The sequence below is a fragment of the Seriola dumerili genome, unplaced genomic scaffold, assembly GCF_002260705.1.
Source record: "Seriola dumerili isolate Sdu_G_001 unplaced genomic scaffold, Sdu_1.0 BDQW01000002.1, whole genome shotgun sequence".
In the NCBI taxonomy this organism is placed as follows: Eukaryota; Metazoa; Chordata; class Actinopteri; order Carangiformes; family Carangidae; genus Seriola; species Seriola dumerili.
Genome location: NW_019174257.1, coordinates 6,721,299 through 6,744,164, shown reverse-complemented (window position 1 = coordinate 6,744,164; position 22,866 = coordinate 6,721,299). Strand labels below are relative to the sequence as shown.

At 41.7% G+C, this 22,866-nt stretch overlaps 1 protein-coding gene across 3 annotated transcripts in view; it reads left to right on the top strand.

The window, feature by feature from the left end:
* The window catches only part of pde4c (phosphodiesterase 4C), a 48,501-nt gene that overhangs the window by 3,506 nt on the left and 22,129 nt on the right, over positions 1-22,866 (top strand). For 2 of the 3 annotated variants that reach the window (XM_022748641.1, XM_022748780.1), the window contains exons 1-2: positions 5,063-5,314; positions 22,656-22,847. In XM_022748641.1, coding sequence (XP_022604362.1) covers positions 5,142-5,314; positions 22,656-22,847 — 365 coding nt within the window. In that variant the 5' untranslated portion in view covers positions 5,063-5,141. Of the gene's footprint in view, positions 1-5,062; positions 5,315-22,655; positions 22,848-22,866 lie in introns of those variants that run through there. The other variant, XM_022748715.1, reaches the window with a different exon arrangement.

Genomic DNA, 22,866 nt, shown 5'->3' with positions numbered 1-22,866 from the left:
CGTTGCACTGAAAGGATGTTGTTGTGTGTGAAATGTTAACAATCTTATCTTGAAATGTGGATCTGCTGATGTTGGATTTTTTGATTTTTTGATTTAGTCAAGGGTGAGAGATATTGGGGAAATTTGTAAATGCTACTGTTATGATTTGGTAGATTGTCAGAGTGGCTTCCCAAGAAAAAATGAGTCAACATGTACAACAGCCTGATCATTTACACATTAAAGGTGACGACGGTCAGGTCATCCTAACTGAAGCAGCCTGTCAGTACGGCACCGCTCCCAGCTTATCATCCAGTGCATTCCCAGTAAGAGACATGTTTATGACCCAGTGCAGCCACAGCTGAGTCCAAGCACAGTGAGAGAGATAAGGAATGGGGGGTGTGTGTCTGTGTGTGTGTGTGTGTGTGTGGGGGGGGGCAACAATAACACAACAGACCCTCAAAATAAAACCCCCGAGCCTGGAATAGTTCCTCAGCTCCGCCAGGCTGGCTGCACATAACACATATAACACACGTAACACGTGAATGTGACATGTGTTTCTTGTTTCTCATGTACACACACACACGCACGCACGCACACACACGCACACACACACACACACACACGCACACGCACACACATGCAAGTGCACCCTGTAACAGCCACCCGTCCCAAAATACATATTGATTGTTCCACCAGAGAACTGCTGTAGGTACTTTGAGGTCGTGTTGCCAAACTAGACGTTGTGTTGGAAAAACAGTTGAGAGAGGTTCAGGCTTGAGTCGATTTTCGTCCTTCTAGTTGAGATGTGATGTAGGAGATATTTATGCTGGAAAAGAAGTTCGCTGGCCAGAGGTTTCATTTATAACAACTGAAACTTCGGATCTCTCCTTCACCATTGTTTCAGTGTTGAAAATACACATAAAAATAGTAGTTGTCATGATACTTACTCTTTATAATTCTTACAGTTTCTGCCCTGTCACCTTGCCTCGAGTTTGTACTTTGTGTCTCTCCTAAAGATAGTGTCGAGGTGTAGAGCGACCTCTGCTGGGCGGTCAGCTCACCTCCAGCACACATTCCTCACATTAAAGTGGAAGTGAATCTGGGTGTTGTTGGATACGCTGAAGTACGCTTGGTCAACAAATAATGGCTCAAAACAGGAGAAAAATGAACAGACACTGCCCTCTGAAATAACACATACTGGTTAACTGTGACTCCAGGTTGTGTGTTTTGTGGGAGGCACAAAAGAAGCAGCGTGACTTCAGTCCCGCAGAAGGAAATAAATGTGTGTATATGAACCATGGCTGACTGACACCAGGATCCTCTTACAGCCGCCACATGCTGGCACAGAAGGAACCTTAAGATGCGTGTCAGCGTGAGCGCTGTCTGTGGAAGTCCAAATCAGAAACGTAAAAGTCAGATTCAGTGCAACTGTTTCTCCTCACACCGAGCCTCTCGTGTCTGGTTAAAGACGTGTAACCCTGTAACAGCCAACTGAAACAAAAACGCTGCGTGGCTGGAAGTCACTGCTCTGTGCTCTGAGCTCAGTGTGTCACCTCACAAGTTTCTCCACAAGGTGGGGCAAGACCACCTGTTCTGTTGTTGCAAATCCAGTGCAGTGAGAACAACACAGAGATATACTGTATGTATATATATATAACTCTTTAAGCAGTCACAACTACCATGGGTGATCAGTGGTAGGGAAACCCTGGGATATGTTAGTGTTTTTAAATGAAGAATGACTTACTACAAGATTACTGTTTTAGACTGTACTGAAATGTTGTTTCCTCTCACTTTATGATTTGATTTATGTGGCACAATTTCACAGACAAAAAGCATTTGTACATAAAAACAGGATAAAAATACCAGGAAACTTCCAGTGAGGTTAAACATGTCTTTTTGATGCTGCAAAGGACTTTGTGTCAAGTTTTACTGATGTTATTTTGCAGATCAGTTTGGTTAGCCAGGAGAAATAAAGTAAGAACACATAACCTTGCCTGACTACACTATGAGCTTCCTGTTTTCAAGAAGATTTTTGTTTTGCTTTTTGAAGCCCAGAGCCTGAAGCCCTGTGGCCTCATTGGACTGTTTATACTCAGTGAGAAGCTGAAAGCGTCTTGGATGTTTCTCTAAAGCGAAGAGAAAACAAGACGAGACTGAAAAGTAGTTGAAAAGTAGTGAATGTACCTTTTTCTGACCGATATCTGATATTTTATGTCAGAATAAACTTGGTACAGACACACACAAACACTTACATGACACTCCTCCCCGGCAGCTTATTCTCATTAGCAGAGGTAATGTTGTCATAGGAGCCGGCAGCCAGCTGGGCCGTAGAAGTCATTCTGCTGGTGGATCTGGTTACACAGCGGCCTCACAAACACCTCATTCTCAGCAAACCTCCATCCCGCCGTCTGTTTCGAGGTCCAACATGTTTCACAAGCATGTTGCACAAGGAGGGAGGAGAGCATTGGTGCGAAGGGTCGGGGGTTTACCATAGTTTAACCACAAGGACAAAACTTAAAATATCTAAATATGATACCAGCAATCACAGGGTGATAAACCAAACATTTATGTCTCGGTATTAGAAAATGGTCACAAAGAAAGATTGGTGGAAAAGGTGGGAGTAGGAAGGTGGAGTGAGTAATGGTATTCAGGGGTTTAAGTACAATTTTAGTAATTATTACCATGATTTTAAACTTTAATCAACTATCATTTGTATATAAATTGGACCCAGGAAAATAAACACTTATCATAGTGAAAGGTCTCCAGAGGCAAAGTCATCCCACACAGGAACCGAGTCATGAACCTTTTTGAATCACTGGGGAAGGGTCACTCAATAGAGAACAGGGAAACACAGCCAGAAGGACACAATGGATGGGCACCTATTAATTAACGGGACAGGTGGAAGTGTTCAGTGCGTTGCCAGACAGGTGGCAGCAGGTGAAAGCAGCGGCCTCATGCTGCTCAGCTTCTCGGGAAATCCTTATGCTTAGCTGCTGGAAACTGGACGGCTCTGACTAACTGAACCTGACCTTCTGCGGGAGGGAAAAAAAAGTGAAGTGCATTCTCTGTGGGTGTTGGAATACACCAGAGCGGTTCTTTGTAAGTTTTTCTGTTTATGACTTTAATCAACAAAATCTCGGTGTGTGGCGAGCGTCCACTTGCTTGAACCCAGGATTGCTCCAAGTATGAGGCCAAAACAGTGTGGACTGACGCCTTTGGGTCTGTAACAAGTCGCTTCACCCACGTGAAGATGTTCATGTGTGTCAGGGTCTTGTTTATGTGTCAGTGATACTGCACTGCTGTCAATGTGAATGAATACAGTCACACAGAATACAGAGTAGTTTAGGATAATCGCTTAATAAACTGTGGGATGTAACAGAAGCCTGATTTCATTTAAGTTGGTAAGTGAGCTTCTTTTGTCTCCACAAATGCAGAGGAATCTTTTCCCTATGGCCTTGAATTTTTTTTCATATTTTAGAACAACTGAGCCATAATGTAGTGCCACGTCAGGGCACTCATCCTCATTCAGTGTGGAAATGAAATAATAAGAGCCCACAGCTGGTACTAACTGATGTCTTCCAGCTGGTATAAAAATCAGCCAATAGTAGATTACAGTTTCAGTATACACTTTAAGTCACACTGAGGCAAGTCTATATGTTAAAGGTCAAAATTAGTTGATATTTAACCAGAACCTTGTGTTGGAATGAAATGAAAACAAAATTTAAATAACAACACACCCCTCTTATTAGGGTATATCAGGACAGAGCTGGAGCTTGAGTGGAGACAGTTCAGGCAGCAGCTTTCAAATGAACCTGGTCAACTCTAGAAGCTGAAGATCAGGCTGAAACATCTGACTCTGCCTTCACGTTCTCACCACGCCTCCACTTCTGCCAACTCAGTTTTTAAAACGTCTGACGTTGTAAAGCCCCCCCGCACCTCCACCTCCACCTCCACGTGCCTGCCAACACGTCCGACTCGGCCGTCTGTCCTGTGTCTCAGAAGACAAATATTTGTCTGTGATGTCGACAGCAGTGAGCCGGTCAGTTGGTGAGCTCATCGGGTCCATGTTGAGACTAACTGGTGCTCCAACGCTGCAGTTACTGGGAATTATAAAAATACACCTGATGTTACTGGTGAAAAAAGTTCTGTACATTCGACAGTTCTAAAAAAAAAAGTTATTTGGATTTAAATGAAAATAATAGAAAGTATAGTTATAATATAAATGTAATATAGTCTAGTTATATTTATAATATCAGATTTAACATCTGTGAAGTCAGATAAAAATTAAAAGAAAATTGAGGGAAACATTTTTATAGTAAGAAAAACTGTGGACAAGGATTTGATTGTGATGGTTTGAATTTTGAAAAAAAAAAAAAAACATTGTACAGTTTTTTTTTATTTTGGCAAGAAATGTATTTGTGTGTGTGTGTGTGTGTGTGTGTGTGTGTGTGTGTGTGTGTGTGTGTGTGTGTGTGTGTTTATGTTTGCTGAGCATGTAGTTAAACAGGAGTCTCTCTTACACACTGCACATACCACATTCTGTACATGACCACACACACCTACATTCACACATACACATGATACAAAGTCGCACGCACACCACATGCATCTACTATAACCACAGAGCCCCCCTCACCCACCCACAACCCTCACTCTCTCACACACACACACACACACACACACACACACACACACACACACACACACACACGGATGTAGTTCATGTCTTTTTTAAAGCCTCGGGAGTCCATGTGCTGGAAGGAGGAGACAGTCAGAGAGAGCCATAGAGAGACGGAGGGAGGGAGGGAGGAGTGTATCTCCGGAGAAGGGGAGAGTTCAGTCCTGAACTCCTCAATGTGGATTTGAAAAGAACCGCTTCGCGCTCTGTTCACATCCAGGTCTCCAAACCGCATGAAACAGCAGCGCGTCGCTGAGGAAATGACTCTGAAACCCCAAGTGCTGTGACCTCCTCCCCTTCGCTTCTTCAGTCTCCCCTCGTCTCGGACTGGAGGCATGCCGCTGGAACACACCGAGGAGGGCTCTCCTCCGTCTGTCCGCGCGTCAATGGAAGTCTGGTGCGGCGTGAAGCGAGAGGAGAGAGCGCACGAGAGCCGAGGAGCAGAGGGGCGCCCGGAGGAGGAGGAGGAAGAGGAAGATTAGTGATGAACAAAGCCGAAGGGAGAGAAAACCAGCCACAAACAATGAGTTTACCGACTAACTGTGTGTATCCGGCCCCTTTGGTCCAGGATCGCTACTTCAAAGCGCGGAACGGGAATATCTGCGGGTCCCCGTGCGCCGTGAACCGGCCCATCGACATCGTGCAGAAACGCAGGCGGTAGGCCAGATGTGGTTTCAGTCCAGATGTTGTTGTTGCACAACTCTAAACACACCGCTGTCTATTCTTTTTGTTTAAAAGAAAAGTTTCACATTTTCTTCCTGTGACAAACACTCATGATATGTAATGAGTAGAAATGAATAGAAATGTAGAAACAACTTAAAATCAAAACAGCTTTACTTAAAGCTACTTAAAGCGTGTGGCATTCAGTGGTGAATTTTAGTGTATTTATAATCATCCTTTACCTCCTGTGGTAATATTTCTATAAGAAGCATAATCACAACAACATTAATGCAATCCAATAGGCCTACCTCAGAAACAAACAATGCAGATGTGAAATTTATAATAATATTAAACATACATATATATATATATATATAGATTTAGAACAGGGGGCACATCGGCATTAACTTCTTATTCGGACATTAGACATCATTACATTATCAAATCGGATTTTACATACATTATTGCACTCACTTAGTTCTTATTATGTGTATTGTTTCTACCTCCTCTACAATGTCTGTAGCACTCAGGACTGCCTTCATTATCACCATGTTTTCCACTGATCATTATATGTCATGTTTGTGATTACAGTATTTTTTACTTTGTTACTGCAGGGGTTCGTATTGTGTCAGGGCTGCTCCATGCCTGCACTGAATCTTTGCTAACTCAACCATTGAATCATTAATATTCAAAAGAAAAGTACAGCACTGTAACTTTCTTGTAGTGATCCTCCTTCCAGGTGCATTTGGAGGAAAAAGTGTAAATTTTGTTGTTTTTTTGTTTTTTTTACCCCTTAAATATTTCTGTAATATTCCTGATGAGATTCAAAGAGCTTCAGTGTTGCTTGGTGTGTAACATTTATCGTGGCCTTGTATCTATCTCTTCCTGATATTCCTATCGTTCACACTGAACTCACAGTACAGTACATAATGGTATTTAATGATATTTTCATTTAATCTCACAGTATCTGTGCGGTCACCATTTGCCTGTGCTACTCAGTAGTGGGTTTACTGGGGCTTGTTTGGTATTTGTACCATATGGTTGTAATATTTCATCACATAATGTTATGAGCGGGCAGATATAATTTACACCACTAAATCTGAGTGATTTCATCTAGAGCGATTTACAGTAGTGAGGTCAGTTTTCCTTTTCTTGGCAAAATGAGGCACAGAACCAGGTGTTAGAAGGTCAAGAGTCAGAGTCTGCATCTCTCAAGGAACAGATTGAACAAAATCTCTGCTCTTTACTTCTCAGAACTAAATCAGTTTAATCCAGGATGTCAACATAACGTCCGCAGTCAGCGTCGTCTATCTGCCAAGTTCCTTCAGAAGAAATGATGCCGTCAGACAGTGGAGCTGAGTTCAGACTGAATTAATGACTCAGTTTGGGTTTTTAAGTGCTGTTTTATTAGTTTAATGGTGAGTCAGACAAACTGGTGTGGTTTTAGAGGAAGATCTGAATCAGTATCAGTATCAGTACTACTACTGAGAATGCACATACAAAACAGCATGAACTCGTTTCACTTGTTTCTTATCTGATGGTATAAACAATGCAAATTCAACTCACATTTGTATCTTCTTGTGGTTTGTCGGATTGCTTGAGGTGGTTGTGTTATGGATGACCCTCAGTGCCAAGTGAGTGCCGGGGTGGGGGGGGGGTAAGTTGTCTCATCTTGGAGTGAAATTGAAGTTGTAGATGCTGAAAATAGCTACTCTTTTTAAAAACAAACTAAATGAATAATGAACAAGGGTAATAATTGTAATTTTATTCCTGTTTTATCTTTAAAAACATTCAGTTCAAAATATTCCAAAAAATTGGTAGCCTGCATATATATTTTATTTCCATTTTCAAAGCATATGATGACGGACTGGAACTAATATAATTCACCCACCCTCACATATAACTACACACAACTCGCACACACACGCATCAGCAGATGAGTATACCTGAGAGTGGCTGCTGCCTTAAGAGTCACATAGGGCTGAGAATGACTAATTTTGCAGGCGGCATTTCAGAAAGTCATGACGACATTTGCTTTGTTGGGTGGGGAGGGGGATCAAAGTGTCTTTATAATGTCAACCCACCAATAAAAAGCCTTCAAAGGGAGATTGCTAATGAACGCCGAGTCCAGACGTATTTATAGGGCTGATGGATCAACCACATGTGTGGAATAACACAGCCAGAAAGCAGCGGAGAAAAGTAGAGAGCGCACTATAATTGTCCAGATCCCTGTAACCCTGCACCCTGTGTAGTTTCCATTAATTCCTAGATGGAAACATACCGCTCCCATCGTCATCGATTTACCTCATGAGGTTAGAGGTTTTACAGTTAGTTTTGGCAAAGAAGCATTCGTGTGCATCTGTGTAGATATTTAACTTCTGCGTTCAGGTTTGTGATGAGGCAGGGGTGACCATACCCTGTAAGTGTCTCCTCGTATTATGTCCTGTCATTAGGGTTGGGTAATAAAAAGATAATGAGACAATATACATTTCTCACCTATCAGAGTAGTTGCAGTACTGTTTATACTGTGGAAGCTCTCACTTTGATATCTATGAGTGTATTAGATCATTGAGGACAATTTTCAGGTTAGAGACTGTCACATTAGTGACATCACAGTTTTCCTGAGCCCAAGGTGACGTCTTCACGTCTTGTTTTGTTCCAGTATTTCGTTTTTGATGATATAAAACTTAGAAAAGGAGCAAATCCTCATCATTGACGAGATGGAACTGGAGCTGCAACAGTCAGTCGATTAATCATTAGTCATTCGACAAAAAAAGAATTAACAGCTATTTTGATAATCAATTAATCCTAATTTGTCAAGCAAATATTAATATTTCATTTCATTTCATCTTTTATAATGTGAGGAATCACTGATCACTGATTTACTCTGTTTTATATCATTGCAAACTGAATATCTTTGGGTTTAGGTTTGGACAAAACAAGACATTTCAAGACGTCACCTGGGACATTTTTCTTAATTAATTTTTGATTTAAAAGAAAAATCAACCGATTAATCAATTAATTGAAAATATAATCAACAAATGAAACTATATTAAAAATAATCGTTAGCTTCAGCCTCCAGATGGAACCAGAGGAATTGATGATTGACTTACAACAATTATTTGATTATCAAGATTGTTGTTAATTAATTCACTGGCTGTTAACTAATCAGTTAACTGACTAATTGTTTCAACTCTAACTGGGACGTACTGGGAGATGAGATGAGCTGTTTTGTGACAATTTTAGATTTTTATGCGTTTTTTTTTTTAGTTTTTTCCCGTCAATGTCACAAAAGATCCTGATTTCTCAGGTTGCCTCTTTATTTTACCGGTTTCAGCAAAACTGTGCTTCCTCTTTGGTCATCAGTTTCATTTAATTTAAAATGATATGTGCAGCGAAAGAGGATTTCATCCATGTCAGCCTCTCCTGCCTCCTGACATACTTGGCCTGTCCAGCTCTTGTCATGAGCAGATCTGCTTCCTCAGTGGTGATGATGAGGCCTGATGTCAGACTCTGACTTACTCATCATGTTTCACCTCCCAGCAGACATCACTGATGTCAACTAGACACTGGCTCACACTGTGAGAACGGCGGGTCACAGCTCATCAGTCTTGCAATAATAATAACAATGACAATGTTTCTGCTTATATTCATGGAGCAGTGACTAACATTACCCTGCGCTGAAACATCAAAGCAACACAACAGCTCCATCAGAAAATGACTGAAAATGACCTTTCAGTGTGTTTGAAGTGTCATGTGTAGATTAATATAATCTAATAAATTAGAGGTGCGATGTGATATTTCTTGAAAGTGATGACAGACAGGATTTAGTTGCTGAGGTCAGAGGCGTTTTGCTCCTGGCGTGTCGGTGGCAGTTGTGGTGAAATGTCTCGTGTATGTGCAGCCTTTTGCTCTTCGCTGCACTTCACATGTCGCAGTTCATTGTATTTCCACAAAAAAACACACACACACACACACACACACACACACACACACACACACACACACACACACACACTTCACTGAGACTTAGTTTGTGTTTTAGTAAAAATCTTCTGATTGTTTGAATCGCTGCCCTTTTTTCCTGCCATGCAAACCACAGTTTGATTTTTAAATTGCCGTTTCCCACTGTGTTTTGGCAAAGGGTAGTTAGTCATGTAGTTTGAGGAAGTAAGCCAATTTGTATTTTTAAGGTTGATGGGTTGGTTTTCTGATTTCTTTTTATTGAAGCTGTTGATGATATAATATATTCACATTTAACATTTTTGTATTCAGTGCCTCGGATGTATCTTCTCTCTCAATCTTGTCCCACTTTTACTGTTGGTGTCTCGACGAGGATTTCAGTAATTCCGTGTTTCCCCTAGAGGTTTATTGTGTTTCGAGGACAAATGGAAAAGTATCTGAAGCAGAATTTGAAGCACAGTTCTTCTCTGGCTTAACTTGAAGCTACATCTACTGTACAGGGGAAGAAAAGGCTTGAGAGCAGCTTTGCAAACTGAGCCCAAGGTGTGTAAAACTGATCCACTTACATATCTGCAGCAAAATTCTCCAACTGGGCCAACTTTCACACCAAGTGAAAACTTAACTAACCTAAGCAGAGCTATTTGGGGCGGCTGTGGTCGGGTGGTAGAGCAGGTCATCCACCAGTGCGAGTATGTAACTCTCCTTGGGCAAGATACTAAACCCGATATTGCCCCGGATGTATCATCGCTGCGTGTGGTGGTAGAAAAAGCGTCGTATGAATGTGTGTGTGTGAATGGGTGAATGTAGCTTGTAATGTAAACTGCGTCCAAGTGCAATCTGTTTATTTTCAGCAGCTGCTTCATAATAAAAGCCAATGAATATTTCTTCACCGAAAGGCTTTAACTGTGATGCAAACATGGTAGTGTTGAAATAAATGTTACTAACAACTGCAGCCAGTTAGCCTAGCTTTTAAACTGCTCTTTCTTTGTGTGCACCTCATTAAAACAGAAGAACTTTCCACAACACAACAGCTATAAACAAGTGACACTCTGGGAGACATTACGGCTTTTAAACCATCTGAAACCTCCATCATATCATACATCAGATGAGGGATGGCAGTCCAACATCTGTGCCGCATATCGGTTTAACTCTGTCTGCATACAGCCCGTCCCTCCCTACAGCTCAGAAATCAGATCTGACCTTTGGTGGTGTCACAGCAGGTTTGCCAGCCCTCTGGGCCTCAGCCCATGTCAACACACTGCGACATGACGCACAGCTCGCTCTGCATGAGGTTAAAGGCCACTGCAAGCTGCCAGCATGTTGCCACATAATGTAAATGAAGAGTCACGTTAGCTGTGACAGGGCACGAAAGTCATGCTCACCGTGAATACTGTATGAGTCAGCGGGGGAATATCTCCCTGTGCCCCTGCAGCTGTTTAGGCTTCACTCACCTGTACTGACGGTGCTGATGGATCTCTCCCTCCACAGACCCCAGCTCAGGCTTTGTGCATCCCATACCTCAGTGACGTGTATCTGTTGGGTTTGGTTCAGGTGGTGGTTGCTCATTCAGTCTCTTGTCCAGGATCTTTGTCTTTTCGCACATGTAGTGTTCCCCACAGCTGTTGCGTGTAATGTCTTCAATCAGTCCAGCTTTTCTCCTCCTGTCACCACCCACTCTCAATGCCTTGTAATCACGATGTCTGTACAACAGATTGTATGTAACAGACAAATCCAGCTGTTTTAATCTGGCAAGTCAGCATCATTAAATGATTCACAACAGATACATTTTTACAGGAATCTGGACTTTTGTAACAAAGAATTTTTGACCCCAGCTGAGGACCGACAGAAAATATTGACGTGACAGTGGCTGTTCACTGGACTTGCTCCCAAATCGTTGCCAGTTCACAGTTAACGCCTCAACCCACTGAACCACAGGACGCCTCTGCTCCGAGTCTCTGGAGTCACTTTGCTCTGTTCCTACAACAAACACGTCTCAACAGAAATCCCACTGCGTCCGCAGGCTCAGCCAGCTGGTTTCCAGCTCGTATCTTTTTAGCGTGTTTCATAGCATCCTTTACGTTCTAGTCTCTTATTTGGTGGAAAAACAGAACAGCAGTGAGCAGAATGTTGGGCCGGGAATAATTGCAGGCCTGCGAGCTGGTCGATCGGCATTGCAGTGACAGCCATGAAACCACGACTGACGTCAGCAGACAAGTGTGACTGTGTTTGTGTGACTGTGTGTGTACTTGTGCTGAATATTACTGCTAGAATAGTGGACTGAGTGTTATCCTGACATCTCTGTGACTCCAGGAATGATCATCAACTCAGGGACAGATGAACACTCAACAAAGAAGCTCTGTTCCAGTGTTTCCTTGCAGGATTAGACAATAGCGTGGTTGATGGACTTTTACGTAATCCAAACGAATGAAGAAACAAGGCATCCACATGCAGCCTGCTCCCGCACAGTGTCTGACAGGTGAACTCGATCACCTACATAGACTTCAGGGCTCCGCCTACACAGCGGGATGCCAGGTAGGGAAATCCTGGAAAAGTCTTTCAATTCAACAGCTTGAATTTGTTTTAGAGATTACAGTAAGATGACAAGATGGAGTGTCTTTGTGTGTTTGCTTAAATGATACTGTTACAGTTTATGCAGAGACATGAATGATTAAAAAAAAAAAATACACAGAAAAAAAAACTCTGACTCGCTGTCATGTTGAAATGTTCTTGCTCTATGTTTAGGACGAGACTTGAGAAACAAATTCTATTGCCAGTGTCTGCAAGTATCCTCATTATGAACACGCCGGACACCTGATATTATCTAAGAATGTCCACTTATAAAACTCATGTCAGGTTATTTATGCTTAAAAAATATATGTATGCATAAATAAGTAGTATGTGTAAAACATACATGTCATTAGCTCAGCGTATCTGCTGATACAGAGTATTGATCCAATACCAGCTCTTTTTTCCAAATGTACAGATGTTTTAGTGGAGCTCGCTGCATGAAACTCATTGGGATCATTTTTGTTTTTAATTTTTTTTCCATCTCTTTTTATTTCACAATAATCGGTGTACAACAATTGGCAATCACCAATGGATGAATCTACAAATGCAGCAGTAAGGGATCATTTCTCTGTAAAATAACTTGTGGACAGAGATTTCTGTGGCACTAAAGTCTGTGTTGGCGATCACACACAGAGACTTAGTGAGTTAAGCAGAAACACCAAATTTTATGACTTTGAGAAAGAAACTGTTTAATATGGATCATGGTCACATCACCGCTGATAGCCAGTCTGCTTAGCAAGGTCAGCATCAGGGCCGATATCATTCCAGTGTATTGTGTTCGTGCGCCCTTAGTAAAGGTGTACATACAAAATACATTTTACCTTAATTATTTGTATGTTTTCATCCAGTTCTATTCAGTGGTGATCTAACTCCTTAACTCCTTACTATATTTAATGATCATTTGAGATGATAAAAAAAAAAGAAAAAAAGGCAGACAAAGACTCAAAGAAAACACTCTTCTCCCGTTGTCTTGTCGTGTCCCGCTGATCAGCGATGTGATTGGCTGCTACTGGGTTGCCCTTGCCTAATTAGAGGAGGAAGTGGCACACTCTTGCCTCACCACCGGACTCAATCACTGTATACCGAAAGGCGCCAATTAGTTCCATATGAACATGATTAGAGGAACACTCAGCATGGCCTGTTGCTGGATAAAGCAAGACTGTGTGTGTGTGTGTGTGTGTGTGTGTGTGTGTGTGTGTGTGCGTGAGTGGGCGTGTGTGTGCGTGTGTGTGCGTGTGTGCGTGTGTCCTAAACCAGCCTGTCCAGTTGCGCACCAGTGTGATGTAAGGTTGTTCGATTTTCAGGTCGATGCTGGAGCCAAATCTAGATCTCCACTGCTGGGGCTGTAATCACACATTGGCTGTGTGTATGTGTGTGTGTGTGTGTTTGTGTGTGTGTGTGTGTGTGTGTGTGTGTGGTTCTGGTGGTTCTGGCCCAGTGTGTTACCCCTCTAACCAGTTTCTAATGATGTTAATGCTGATCAGTCACTGTATGGATTTCTTCCCCGGCTGGACGGACAGAGCTAATCACTGCACATAGACTCCACGATCAATACCTGTCCGGAGGAGTGAATCAACCTTTGAGGCGCCCTGAACTCCAAAAATTTAACCGTTTCAGTGCTGCACCAGTTGCATTCATATTTAAATAGCCAGTCGGCTAAAAAGTCCTGCTATTCTTATATTGTTATTATAAGTTTGTAGCACAGGCAGGTCACACTTTAACTGCAGCACCATAGTTCAGCCCTGCTGAAATATCTGTCAGCAGACAATGATCCTTGCCAGCTCTGGACAACCTCCAAACTCCCAAGATAAGGGAAAGACAATTAAAGAAAAAAAGAAAAAGTAAATCCAACTTCAAAAGTAAATGGTCATTCTCAGGTTTCACCATTGATCATCAACTGTTTGATAATCATTTTTAAATTAAATGAAAATGCTGATCAAACAGCACAAGCAATGTAAAGATTATTAAACTATTGTCAGATTGATTTTCAGATTGATTCATAATGAAAAATGACAGTTGTACTACTGCTGTTGTGATGGAGGATTTTAGTTCTCATTTCAAAGTCTCACTCAAGTGATAAGATCAGGTGTTAAAACGCAAGGTATAGAAGACACACAAAAATTACAACAGCTTTTCCTTCACTCGTCAGTTTGTCAGATTGTGTGATTGAACCTGATGTGGATCAAAGCCTGAAACTTTTACCCTCCACCCCATTATTATCTTTCTTTCTTTCTTTCTTTCCTTCTTTCTTTCTTTCTTTCTTTCTTTCTTTCTTTCTTTCTTTCTACTTATTGACAACAATCAAAACAGAGGCCTTCTGTTTTCAAAGGCAAGAGTCTTTCCTCTCTCTGTAGGTCAAAGGTCACACAGAAAAAATAATAAACACAGCAGCTGGCTTGACTGGGTTCAACCTTCTCCTTCCCTTGGCTATATTTAGGGGAGACATGAGCTGCTCTGAGATCAGATGTTGATGTTGGACACAGCAGCGTTTGCTCTGTTTGGACAACGATCCACGGTGGCTGGTCAGGTGGATGGAAAGAGCAACTGGCTCCTCATGGGGGTGTGGCTTTCAGTTTCAGCGCAGGAGTGTTTTTATACAAGAGTGGAAATAGTTTTCTAAGAAGAAATCTGAAGATGATGTTGTGTTAGTGATATCTGACAGTGTTTTTGGTCAAATGCAGATAGCATAGTAATATTTCATGATCTTTGCACATTAAGAATCATCCACTTTTTGCCTTGTCTTGTATAATGATATAAAACTGCAGTAATTGAACTGATGCCGCGTGATACATAAACTTACCCAACCAAGATATTAGCTGGAAACCTCCCCGTCTTTCCAATAATCAGCCTTTACAGTAGTGGATGCGTGATAATTCGAAAGCCTCTGATGTCCCCTACAAAACTGCACAATTCTTCACGGTGCTCTGTGAAGGAAATGTCACAACGAACGCACAGCGCACCAGACTGTTGATCAACTTAACAGAAAAAGTACAAGTTTCAGTGTTTCATCACTGCGAGTGAAACATGCTGATTCTGTTGTGCACTGTCAATAGCATTATCCACAGCATGGTGTGTTTTGCTGTGTCTAACACTTTCCCTGAATATTATTCCCTGTTTTTTTGCCTGTAGTTCGTCATTCAGGCTGAACTTAGCTTTGTGTATCTTTTTTGTTTATCCAGGGAAGCTTCTCTGAATTCAGACACTTTCTTTAGTACTGTGATGATGAAATAGTAACCGACTCACTTATGTTAGTCATGATGCTTCAACCGATATGACCTATCAGCAAGTATAGTGTTATACAGTGTTTGTGTAGAGTCCAGACGTGTTTGGGTTGATCAATCAGCTCTAAATTTTCCAGTATGGCTGCCAGTTAGAGCAGCAGCTCATCATCAGAGATGTGGCTGTGTGAAAGAACAAAAATCTATTTTTCCTTTACTTGGAATATTAGTAAACTATAATTAAAAATATAAATCATTAAAAAAAACATATTTCATCAGCATCAGGTAATTTAATACATTTGTAGGAAAAGATTCGGAAGCACACCTGCGGGCAAATGACATATTTTGTTGATTTTTGAAGTGAGAAAAAGTTAATTTAAAAGCATTTAAGACTCTTTCTTCAACTATTAATGCACTGCTACTTTTTATTTCATGAACTTAAAAAAAATATAAAAAATAAAAAAATAAAAAGTAAATAAACGATAATTGTGTCCTGCTAAATCAGTACCAACTGTTAAGTACGAGAGTTGCAGTCTTCTGCTTTGGGGTTGTGGTGTGAGAGGAAACTCTGCACACATAGGGGGAAGAATGGATTCTACTGAATATCAACACATTCTGGATGCAAATGTCATGCAGTCAGTCAAGAAAAGTGAAACTAAAACAAGGCTTCTACAACAGAGCAAATCCAAAATCCAAAACCTCAAAATCCACCATGAACTACCTCCAGAAACACAAGCTGAATCTTCTGGATCAGCACTCACAGTCCTCTGACCTGCAAAATCACTGAGAATCTGTGGGTAGATCTTAAAGATGCTGCGCGTGTGAGGCGGCCTAAAATTACCTCAGAGCTTGAGGTGATCTGCAGGAAGACCATGTGAAAATTGCTACATGAAGAATAGAAAGAAAGAACAGACTCTTGTGTGGCTTCAAATAGCTGTAATATCAGCCAAAGGGTCAGTTACTAAGTCCTGACTTAGAACACAATTACTGTTTTTTTCTCTTTTATAAGTTCATGATATAAATAAAAAGTAACAGTGCGTTAACATTTGAAGAAAGGCTGCTTGTTTAAATGACCGCAGGGGTTTGTGTTTACTTCACTTCAAAAATAAACAAAATGTGTCATTTGCACAAAGTTTTGCATTAAAACTGTAAAGTAAAGAAAAGGGGAAGTTCACTGCTCCCTTATGGAGATTATGGAGATTGTGAATAGCAGGCAGCTTGGACAGTTGACTTACTAACACTGCAGAGTTTTTAGTTTAGTAAGAGAGAAATTCACAGATGTGGTTCTGCATAAATACATCTCTGCTGCTGCTTGTTCCTCTCCCACCCTGCTGCCCAGCCTCTCCTCTCTGTGCTGGCATGAAGACATAAACACACACATGCACACACACACACATATGCTGGTCTTTCTATGATTGTGAGGACACTCATTAACAAAGTATATTCCCAAACCTCAACTAAACTCTACCCATAACCTTACAACCAAGTGCTAACTTTCAAACAGCAGCAACTTTGGAATTGTGATCGCCAACAATTTGTCAATGCAACCATAGAAAGACACACACACACACACACACACACACACACACACACACACACACGCACAATGATTTTGTCTTGAAAACGTGCCTTATGCTGTTTTTTTTCCGTCATTTCATTTCATGTACACACACACACAGTACCAGTGAAAGGAAAGATCCGTTTGGCAGGGTGAGTGGGGGGAAGCCGGTTGTTTTTCTGTAGATTTCAGATCAAATGTACAATAGGCTGGAGGTGTAAAGCAAACAAACCCTCTTTACTCCCTGAACTCTCCTGCTCGCACCCTCACACACACACACACACACACACACACACACACACACGCACACGCACAATGATTTTGTCTCGAAAACGTGCCTTATGCTGTTTTTTTTCCCTCATTTCATTTCATGTAACATCATTAGGAAATTATTTAGTAAATGATTTACACTTGCTTTCTTTCAATGGGTTACACACACACACACACGCACACACACACACACACATGCACACAAACACACACACACACACACACACACACGCACACATATTCATTAAGTGTTCCCTGGCCTGTTTTCCTCCTCTCCTCCTCACCTCTCGCCTCCTTCCTGGTGTGATGTTTGAGGCCCCTCGGCCAATTCCCACGCTACAAGGAAAGAAAACAGGAGGGAGCATGTGTGTGTATGTGTGTGGGTTGACTTTTGACCCTGGGCCTGTGTCATCCCCCATCAAATAACATCTGGCCTTGACGGTTGTTTTCTGTATCACTCTCACACACATATCAAAAAAGTTCCTTAAATCCCTGGGCCCATGGTTCCCATGCGCACATCACAAACATGCGTCCACGAACAACTGGAACTGGTCGTACTTGGCATTTCCCAGCCCAAGCATACCCTAAAAAAGTCTTTATAGAGATGATATAAGGTCCACTCAACTAAATAAAGAAGGCTCTTGGCATGGCCTGACGTCAAAGTAACTCAAATAGTCTGTTACATTGGCGCTGGCATGTCCTCTGCAACATTTTTAGATTAACTCAGTGTCTGTAGCTAAAAAAGTTTGTTATAGTATTTTAAGTGAAGAGTGTGATCAAAACAGACTTGTCTCCAAATGCTGCACTAATTGTTATACAGTTGCTTGTTTTTCCTGACCGACAGTACGGAAGCCACTTTACTGTCACGTAAGATAAAGAAATGCAGTGAATCCTCACAACTCAGAAGCTGGAATTAGGTCATATTTCTCCCTTTTGCTTAAAGAATGACTGAAACAATTATTTATATATTTTAAAAATAGTTGTTGATTCATTTTCTGTGGGTTGACAAATAAGCGAGGAATCAGCCAATTGTCTCTAAACTCTAATACCCGTTCAATCTCATCACCCAGCTTCCAGGCAAAGTCGAATGCACCAACACTGAGTGATGATGCAATGGAAACTTTGTTGATCACCACTCTTAAACCGCAGTCCACTTTATTTGGTTTCAAGAAAAAGGGATTCCTCCTCCTCAATATGCTGATGAGGTGCAAAACTAAACATCCTGGGAACAAAAGCCGAGTTTAGGATGTGGGTGTTAGGGGATGTGTGTGAGAAAAGTTTAGTAAAACGGAGTTAAAGAGAGAAAAGGGAGCCGTCATTTACGTCAGAGGCATGGAGAACAATGCTGGAGGCAGGAGATAGATCAAGGTCAACTTGTTATGTATGCTGCAACTGAACAAGACGTCAGCGTGTCAGCCTGCCTGCCTGCCTGTCTGTCTGTCTGTCTGGAGGGAGAGTGTCTGTCTGTCTGTCTGTCTGTCTGTCTGTCTGTCTGTCTGTCTGTCTGTCTGTCTGTCTGTCTGGAGGGAGAGTGTCAATCTTACCCAAAATTATTGGTATAACAAGTGTAGCCAGTTTTAGAGGGGGTGCTGGTAGTAGTTGAAGTTCTAGGTCAAGAGTTATAGAAGTAGCTGGAAAAGTCTGGTCTCTGCACTTTTTCAGTCTCATGATAGTCTGAATGTTATAAGGTTAAACACTGAAAACTTGTCTCTTTCTGGCTCAGACATGTTACAGAGTGTTCAATAAAAATTGGACCTTCAATCTGGAAATATTAGAATCAGCCTTATAAACTCCAGACTGGTCTTGTCCCCACTGACAGTAGATTTTATTGGCTACTTCCTAAGGGGGTGTAAATTTGGACTGTGTCTATTAACTTAATCCTTTCTGACATTTTAATATCCTTCACATTGGCTTTACAGTATAGATTCTTGTTCCTTCCTGCAGCAGAAACATAATAACCCCTAAAGGAGCCATATTGCTCACTTCCGTCCACTGTAAATACAGTATTACTGTATTTTACCAGCAATGAGAGGACATAAAACCACACAATGCAGGAAGCTCTTCAAATGCACTACAAAATAAAAATGGAGAAGTCCATCAAAAACTGTCTCTCAAAACACATTCGGGACAAAATTTGATGACAGGTGTGAATTGTTGTCTGTCTCACGTCTACACACAATTAAAATACAATTAAGATTAGACAGATTATCATACGAAAGACTAGTTTTAAATGAGGTCTTGGTTTTGGAAAGTCCTGGAAAAGTCCTGGAACTTTAGAACAAGGAAGGTGGAAATTTGATGATTTCATTTTAAACAAATAGTTGACTGCTGTACAGAACACTTTACATTCAGGTGTTGCACAATCATCTTTGCTCCAGTAGTGGGAGCCGTCTCCCCATCAGAAGCCTGTTGGTTCCTGCTGCTTCTGAATGGGAGTGAACGCCTCAGTGAACTGCAGCTGCTGAAAAGCTGAATGGTGATTATGAGTCTGCGGAATGTGAACTGTTATGAATCTGTTAAAGACATTAATAATCACAAGTAGACAACAAGACAATCTAATGCAGTTCATGTAATTGTTTTACCTGCTTTTCTCACGGCCATTAGCGACATTACTTCAACATAGTTTGTGTTCAGTTGTCAGCCGTGCAAATCTGATATATTGAGTTGATTAAATATCAGCATCATCCAGTCAGTGCATAGTCCAACTATGATGTGATGGAGACACAGAGGTGAGCACTCATAATATTTGAAAACCTAATTTGTGAACAGCAGTTATATTTTTACGGTCATGGATTAATTGGAACCAATGAACAGATGTGGCAGGTCATGAGGTTATATTTTACCAGTGAGGGTGTAAAGACTTCTGATACGGCAGGTCCATAGAAATATAAACCGACTGACCGATTCTTGGTGTGTTTGTGTTTTAAGTATCAGGTTGTTCAGCATCTAACAAGGAATTTAAATTCACAACGGACCACATTTACTGCTCCCGCTTTGATACGTAATCCAATGATCTGCTTTAATGATGCAACTCAGCACCAGCAGAGATCACATGACCATGTTAAATCTCAGCAGAGGCCATGTAGAAGTGTCAAAGTGTCCTTGAGCAACACGCTTGAACATCCCACCTGCTCACCCAGAGATACGACTGGGGAAAAAAAAAAAAAAAAATGAAAAGAAAAATATAGTATAATTCCCACGGTCCCACTAGGACCACTTTATCTATCAAAATTATTCTGAAAAACATCCCTCATGCATGTATTCATGAGAAGGGGAGAAATCATCTGCATCCTACCTGGGAGGGGGGTATCTACGTAAGCCCTGTCACAAGTCTCCTAGTTCCCCTCTTTCCTGGCAGGCAGATCTATTTATAGCTCCTGACGTCACTGGTCTCCTCTGATGGAGCCTCGTCACGGCCGACTACACCGAGTCAGGGGGAGGGAGGGGTGTAAAATGGGGTTGGCTGAGGTGTGGTGGGTGGGGGGGTGTCATCACTGAGGTAAGCCCATGCTGCAGCCCTGTCTCTCTCTCTCTCTATCTCTCTCTCTCTCTCGCTCTCTCTCTCTCTCTCTCTCTCTCTCTACCCTGTCACACCAATCAGGTATGAGATGCTGAGGTGCATCACTGTGCTGGATACAGCCTCCCTGATCACCCCCACCTCCTCCTCCTCCTCTTCCTCCTCCCGCTCATCCTCCTCATCCTCTCTCTGTCTCTCTGTGAATCAGGTCCGTTTCATTCAGCATTGATTGCATAATAGCCGTCTTTCATTTATCAGGCACTGCTATTGCTGGAGCGCCTGGAGGCAAGCTCGGCTAAAAATAGACACAGGCAACCTTCCCTTGCTCTCTCGGTGCTCTGTTTTCTATTGTTATTATAGAGAGGGGTGGGGCTGCCATGGATGACAATAGATCTAATTAGAAACACACACACACACACACACAAATAAGTTAAAATTACCACTCAAATATCCACATGATGCTTTTCATGAAATATCCACTTATAATCTAATTGTGTAGAAGACTTTTTCTGTGGCAGAATTAAGGTCAAAGAAGAAGTTAACGGTTGTAACGTAATGGTCGCTGGTTTCAGTCTTTTAAAGCACATGCAGCAGTCAGTCAGTCACTGTGCTCTCTGACCAGTCGGTGTGTCCTTGAGCAAGGCACAGCTTCTCTGAGTGAATGTGGAACACGGTGAGGCTGCAGATAATTTCTCTGTTGCTGAGCTTTAACTCTCTACTACTACTACTACTCCTCTCCGGCAAAACTCAAAGCCATCTTTCTGTGCTTTGGCTCTTTACTCTCCTGTGGTAGCAACAGTGTGTTGCAAAAAAAAAAAAAGAAAAAAGAAAAATCTTGTTTGGTCCAGAGGAAATTTTGGGTAAAGGGGAATTTATTGAGTGACTGTTGGCAATACTGAACCCTGCAATCCAGAGCCTGCGGACTGACCTCATCCTGATTGGAAGGATTTCAAAAGGATGAAATCAGGGCCTGTGATGCTGTTCCACTGAATCCAGCTGGTTAAAAGGCAGATTTTTGAAAATGGAGTATAGCTTTTATTTTGATCATACAAATGAAATGGAATTTTAACACCGAGGGTCCAGGACATTATGTACTTAGAGGGAGGTTGCTCAGTAATAAGGGTGCCTTTCGGTGTGACTGGGTGATAGTGGGAGTGGCGGGTGGGGGTAAGTAGCTCAGCTGACGTAACATGCATGAAGTCAGTGCTGACGTCATACAGAGATAGTGGAGGGTGTGAGCGTGCGTTTGATTGCGAAAAGCAAGTAATCACAAGGTCACCTGTTTAAATAGATGCTCAGAGTCGTGGTAGACGATTTGAATCACACTTTTTTTTTTTTTTTTTTTTCCCGCTACCAAGTAGAATTTGCCTTTTGGGATTTTTAAAAATGATGTTTCATGAATATTTCTATACACACTGTTCATGTTTGCCTTTAGCTGCCTTGTGTCTGTTGTTGCTGGTGTCATTATTATCGTGTTGTTGAAGCACTTTGGAATAATTAGACTTCCCTGCACTGTACTTTCAGGTCCAGTCATTTTGAAGAGGCTTTATCACAGTGTCTTGTAGCTTGTCGTATCCTTATCTCAGCTTTCTGTTCTCTGTCTCCACATGTACACTGTCAGCAGCTGCAGTAGCCACAGTATGTTACATCCAATGTGTCAGATTATTTGGGTTTGAATGCCCTGCAGATTCTTACAGCATCTTTGCCTGAGACGCTTTCTTTGTGCGGATAACCACAGCCAGTGTTGCATTTATACTTGCTATCAGTATCCTCAATGAAGTCATTTATGAAAAGGCATTTTTACGTAGTTGTGTTGATACAGTGTGATGTTATTTATCTATAGTACTTGTTTTTACTGTACTGTGCTTTAATCTTAAATTCTTTTTTTAACCTGCTGGCTGCTTTCTATGTGGTGAAATGTAACCGTATTATCTTTTGTGATATACAAATATACAGTATTGGCAGTGGGAGTAGTAGTTTCCACAAGGGCAATACTTGTAGTATGCAGCAGCAGTAGGAAAAGTAGTGGTGTAGCACAAGTAGTAACAGTGGCAGAATTAGTGATGGGACTGTAAAAAACTGTGGAGGTAGCAATTAGCCTTTTTCAGACCACATAAATTATTAAATTAAAAGAATGATTAAGTGAAATGAAATGGCAGTTCAGTCAAAATTTGCAGGTGGAAATGACAGACACAGTCACAGTAGTATTTATGCATTTCTTCTTCTCTCCCTCTCTCTCTGTAGTTTTGATGTGGAGAATGGCCTGTCGGTGGGTCGCAGTCCACTGGACTCTCAGACGAGCCCGGGTTCTGGTCTGGTACTTCAGGCCAACTTCCCCCACAGTCAGCGCCGTGAGTCTTTCCTCTACCGCTCTGACTCAGACTTCGACCTTTCGCCCAAAACCATGTCCCGCAACTCATCCACTGCCAGCGACCTGTGAGTATTTCAGAGACAT